This window comes from Mandrillus leucophaeus, unplaced genomic scaffold (genome assembly GCF_000951045.1).
Source record: "Mandrillus leucophaeus isolate KB7577 unplaced genomic scaffold, Mleu.le_1.0 Scaffold83, whole genome shotgun sequence".
Lineage (NCBI taxonomy): Eukaryota > Metazoa > Chordata > Mammalia > Primates > Cercopithecidae > Mandrillus > Mandrillus leucophaeus.
Window position 1 is genome coordinate 4206163 of NW_012109030.1, and position 6000 is coordinate 4212162.

Sequence of the window (6000 nt, forward strand, 5' to 3'; positions counted from 1 at the left end):
GCAATCTCTGTCTCAAAAAAAAAAAAAAAAAAGAAAAACAGTTAATCTGGGCATGTTGGCATGCACCTGTAGTCCCAGCTACTCAGGAGCCTGAGGCAGAAGGATCGCTTGAGCCGGAAGTTTGAGACTGTAGTCTGCTATGATTATGCCTATGAGTAACCATGCATTCCAGCCTGGGCAATATAGTAAGACTCCATCTCTGGAAAAAAAAAAAAATGTTAACATGGTAAATGTGATGTTATATATATTTCACTACAATTACATAGATGGATATAGACAGATACAGATTTGCAGCCTAAACTCGTGGGCATCTTAGGGTAGCAATGATGTGCTGAAGATTCCAAGATGCTGAAGTCAGAGCTCCTGGTTGCTCAGAGTCCATCATGCAACAAGAATAAAGTGAATTCCTAGTTAAAAAGAGAAGTTTTAGAAACTCCTTTGCTCTAGGAAATTTGGAATAACCATCTTTCCCTATCTCATCCTGTTGTCCTTGGCCAAGACCACACAACTTTTCCCCCGCCACCTAGTAAAGCTCTCTCAGCCTCTTTCTGATGCTCCATTTGAGATCCTCTACGCCCTCCAAGGCAGTTAGGGGTTCCCAACAGAAAGATGTTTCCTACAGAAACATCCAAGGGCGCACTTGAACTAGAGGAGTGATTAACGTTCTTGCTAGTTCCTTAGCATATTATTTTAAGAGGTAAAACACCAAACTTGGAACCTGAAGACTTAGGACCTTTGCTTGCGTTGCCGGAGAGCAAAACCACCTCAGACAAACCGCTCTTCCCTTCCTACCCCTCAGTTTCCCCAGCAGTGAAACAGGGAGGATTATTTTACTCTCTCCCTTTTGGGCGTGTTCTCCTGGTTAATTGAATGGCATCTATAAAAATAAGCTTTGGAGAGATGGAGCCTGTATTTAGCACGCTTGTTTTCTCTACTAATGACTTACAAAGTTTATTGAGAAGCCGTTTATTGCCACAGAAGCAAAGCAAAGTGCCTACCCTAGTTTCACATTTGTAGAATAAAAAGCAGTTTGCGTCCTTTGGTTTCGCTGGTACATGCCCTGGGTTTGTGCAGGGACAATGATGTGGTTTAATCGGGCTGGGGCAGCCTTTATATTCGATATGAAGCCACTCTGCATTGCAGTATTCTATGAAACCAGGACACAAACAAAGGCTAGGGCACATGGCAGTGTCGGGGTGGGGAGCTGAGCCAATGACCCGCCACAGGGACTGTCAAACACCCAGCAGCATTTGTATTGTATCTGGTGGGTTCTTTCTGGTTAGGAAGAGAAAGGTATGAGGTGGTGGTAGACACGCTGTTTTTACAGATAGGGCTTTGTTGAAGGAATGTGCTGAACTCATAGGCTATTGCTTTTTGTCTTCTCAGATGGAAACATTGCCAGTGAAGACAGCTCCCTCTCAGATGCCCTTGTTCTTGAGGATGGTAGGTTTATGCATTTCAGCTTCCAAACCTGGAGCTCAGAGTAAACAGAGATGAATTTGTATGTAGTCTGGGGATTGCCTTGTGTAAAGGCAAGAGCCAGGCCAAAAGACAGCTGGGCTCCCTGCAAGCTCTCTCATTTCCCAGTATTCACCTATTTGGTTGGGAGTGGGTAGGTGCTGCATAAACCCATGTGTATTAGAGCTTTTCATCAGTGGTGCTTTACTTTTTTAGAAACCAAAAACTTTTTTTTTTTTTAAGGCAGAGTCTCACACTATTGCCCAGGCTGGAGTGCAATGGCATGATCTCGGCTCACTACAACCTCTGCCTCCTAGGCTCAAGTGACTCTTCTACCTCAGCCTCCCTAGGAGCTGGGACTACAGTGTGCCGCCACAGCTGGCTAATGTTTGTATTTTTTTTGTAGAGACTGGGTTTGCCATGTTGCTCCTGGGTTCAAACGACCCACCCACCTCGGCCTCCCAAAGTGCTAGGAGGATTATAGGCAGGAGCTACCATACCCAGTCCAAAACTACATTGTTGACAGAGAATCTACACACTAGGTATAGCTTCCTTTTGAGTGTTCATAGTATCTAGAGGAAAAGGGTAGAAATTGATTTAGATCACAAGTCAAAGATTGAAACTCACTAGGAGAGTCTAAAGATCGTGAGAAGAAATGGAACAAACCTACTGTTGCTTCCCAAGGCAGTAGTGAAAGCAAGAGGGGAGGTATCCTGGTAGACACACGCTCAGGCTGGAAAACTGTCTTATTATTTCCCATTGAACTGTTAAAACCTGGTAGTTAGCAGGATATTTTCTTGGGAAATTCTTAAAAAAACAGAACTCGTCCCTCCCCCAACCCCCACCACCATCATACGTAGGGGAAGGAAGAATACCAAACCCAGAACCATGTGAGAATACTCCAGTGGATGTTTAACCATCACACTGGGAGGCGGGTGCATTAATTATATGGAAATATATTAAGTGGCAGTTAATTTTTTTGTCCTGTAGGGAAACCTCAGGCAGGCAGTGATAAGTGGCTGTTCAGATGGGAAACATAAAAGGTCCACACTAGTCATAGTAATAATGATAATTGCAATAATAATAATGATTGCTCTTGATGTGGGGAAAGTCTGGCGGGTTATTTACCCAGTCACCTTGGCTGTGCTATTAGAAATCAGACTGGAATATATTTGTCTGCTTCATTACACACGGGGGAGGCCATTGGGCTACAAGGAAACGGGGGGCTTGAGCATCAGAGATCCCAGCCCTGTGGTTGGCCTCTGAGTACCCCAGTCTCTCCTGGAAACGGAACAAGAAAAATTGAGAGAGATTCCTTGGTAATAGAGGGGTGCCTGGAGCAATAGGTAATGTCAGTGGGTAATTTTGAGTGGGTAATGTCAGTGGGTAATTTTTGTGATTCCGGCTGCTTCCCCGTGTTCCGGATGCAGACCCTGGACTTCCTCACAGGTGTCAGCACATCGTTTTGCATGCCACGGTCCCACTGCAGGCTGTCTTTCTAGGGACTCTTCCTTCACTGATTTGAGGGCAAAGGAGGAGTGGGTACATACTGGGTGTCCATGGCTGGGGGACTGAGAATTAGGCTGTGAAACGAGTGGCTGGAAATGGATTTAGGGGCAAGTGAATGGTAGTTGGTTGTTTGTAAGGTTTGCTTCTGTGCTTTTTTCCCCCTCCACCTCCCATCTCTGCCTTCCCCGTGAAGCCTGAATCGTTCCCTCCTCTCTCTTCTCAATGCTGACCTGCCCCAGCCTGAAGTCTTCATTCATCCCCCTCTTCAGTCTCTAGTTTTAGAACGCTGCCAGGTGAATAGTTCTAAAACAGGATTTTTCACCTTGATGCATCCGTGCTTAAGATGTTGCAAAGTTTTCCTGTGAGTTTTCAAAATCTCAGCTCCTTAGCTCAGAATTCCAGGCCCCCATCAGTCAGGCTCTTGGCTCACATGTGTACACAGAAGGTGGCTGTGCTGACCAGAGCTCCTCCCTCACTCCGCCTGCCCCACCTCACCAGCCCCTGCCCGGCCAGATGTGCCTGCAGCTGGTACCCTGCCCTCAGGGCCTCCACACTTTGGTTCAAGCCCTTCCTTCCTTCTCCTTTTTGCCTGCCCAAGTCCCTTCAAGACCAGCCTCTCCCACAGCACCTCCTAGACTCACTGAATTTGCTTTTTCTGAAAGTCCCCTAGCACACTGACGTGTTAGATCATTCCTATCCTGGAGGCAGGGAATCATTTATTAATACATAATCTTTGTAGCTCATCTCCTTAAAGAAGTTAAGGCAGTTTCAAACTTAAAATATACAGAATGAAAAGAGAGTAAACACAGCTCTAGGGAAAAAAAGCAAAGAGTAGACACCCGATCCACCCAGCAGGTATTTACAATGGACATATAGACCCTCATTCATTTTTTTTTTCTCCAACCGATGTTTATGAAGCACCTACTATGTGTCAGCTGAAGATCTACCAGCAAATGAAACAGATAAAACTCTCCGGGAACTCAGACCCTCCCAGAGTGAATTAGATGCTTAGCGTCTGTTGAAAGACAACACTAGAGCAGTAACTACATTTTGCTGTTTGGCGTGAAGCAGTCATTTGTTGGTGGTATTTAATGACGGTCAGACTTCACTCCATTCGTGTCTCATCAAAAGCGACGCGTCTCTTCCCATGCAGTCCCGCCTGCAGTGGAGGTTTGGCTTGCCCTGGTTTGGTTTGACTCGTCTTGACTTGTCTTGGCAACCAGGGAAGAGTCTCAGGGTTTCTCATTACAGGGGTGAAGGGGTGGGTTTGGCTGTATGGCTCCAAGGTGCGGGTGGATGGGGGTGGGGGCTCTGGCTCAGCCTGTGGGAAGGATGGCCGGGGGCTCAGTTCCTCTCTTCCTGTCTTTGTGCAGAAGACTGTCAGGTTACCAGCACAATATCCCCTCTACATTCTCCTCACAAGGGACTCCCTCCTCGGCCACCGTCGCACAACAGGCCTCCTCCTCCCCAATCCCTGGAGGGACTCCGACAGACGCACTGTCACCGCAGCGACTATGACAGGTCTCCCATCAAGCCCAAAATGTGGAGTGAGTCTTCTTTAGATGAACCCTATGAGAAGGTCAAGAAGCGCTCCTCTCACAGCCATTCCAGGTGAGCTGCGTCGTGAACGACACCAAATGAGGCCACCGTCCACGCTCTGGAACAATCAAAGGGCTGTCCCAAGTAGCATCCACGATGACAAAACCCACGTCAACCTAGTTCCTCCCCCTGGGGTTTGCCTTTCACGGGGCTGTGCTCACAGCGCCCTCTGCTGCCGACCCTGTTGAGGTACATTTTTGTGACTCAGAAATTGGGGCTTTGGCCCACAATCCACGTGATGACAGATGGTTTGAATGCTGTTAAATTCCAGAGGAATTAATTAGGAAATCTCAGGCAGCGCTATTCTGAAATGGCAAGTGAAAGTCCACTCGGAGCAATTGCAGTGGTTCAGAACTCCACCCCCTCATCCAGCAGAATTCTCCAGCCAAGCAGCTGAAATCCAAGCTGTGTATTATCAGCTCATTACCGGCCTGACCTTGTAGGGAGGTTTTTTTTTGGAAGGTATTTGGGTCTGCTGCTCTGTTTTTCTCATTTCCTTTAATCACCCTACCAAGCTCCAAGGGGTGCCAGGACAGGTAAATATTTGTTTCCTGGAAAACAAAAAACTGTAAGGGCAGGACCGTCACACTGCCTGCTACAGAGAAGGCTGACCAGGATCTTTGTCTCGTATTGCCTAGGTAGGGAGTGGGGAGGGTGTTCAGGGACCAGGACTCTACCCACTGCTGGGGAAAGCCTGAGAACCACAGTAGAGGTCTGACTAAGCAAGGTGGGAGTCACGGGCGAGCTTCCCCACATGCTGGGATCGATGTCCTGAACTAGCCAGCCCCCCCAGGAAAGGTGCTGTCTGTCTGGCGGTGACTACATGGCCTCCTTGGCTTTGCAGCAGCCACAAGCGCTTCCCCAGCACGGGAAGCTGTGCGGAAGCAGGCGGAGGAAGCAACTCCTTGCAGAACAGCCCCATCCGCGGCCTCCCACACTGGAACTCCCAGTCCAGCATGCCGTCCACGCCAGACCTGCGGGTCCGGAGTCCCCACTACGTCCATTCCACAAGGTGAGTCTGCCCGGCCTTTGGGCCACCTCCCTGCTCAGACCAGGCCTTCCTTTTTAAAATTGGGCATTGCCAGCCCCAAGCTGGCCCAAATAATGGAGGAGCTGCAATCAGACCTGAACCCGGGAGGATAAATGAAGCAGAATAAAAAAACCAAGCTGGCGGCAGTCAACCCCCATTAGCCAAGAGACCCATGCAGAGGGCACTTGGAGCCAGCCAGAGAATCCCTGGGCTCCTGGAGACAGGGAGCATGAAAAGTTTCCTCATCAAAGCAGAGGCAGCAGAGGCTGGCTGGGTTAGCATGGGAAGAGCTCTTACGTCTTTCTACTGAGGCCTAAATTTATACTGGACTTCCTTTAGTGCCTCAAAATGTAAATTCATAAAGAGCAAAAGAGCCAGGCAAAAATGAGGCTTCAGTGAATCAC

General features: G+C 48.2%; 1 protein-coding gene across 1 annotated transcript in view; it reads left to right on the forward strand.

Moving 5' to 3' along the window:
- Positions 1–6000, forward strand: part of FRMD4A (FERM domain containing 4A) — a 221993-nt gene that overhangs the window by 201246 nt on the left and 14747 nt on the right. Inside the window, exons 17-19 of the mRNA XM_011968152.1 lie at positions 1387–1443; positions 4341–4578; positions 5411–5578. Coding sequence (XP_011823542.1) covers positions 1387–1443; positions 4341–4578; positions 5411–5578 — 463 coding nt within the window. The remainder of the gene's footprint in view (positions 1–1386; positions 1444–4340; positions 4579–5410; positions 5579–6000) is intronic.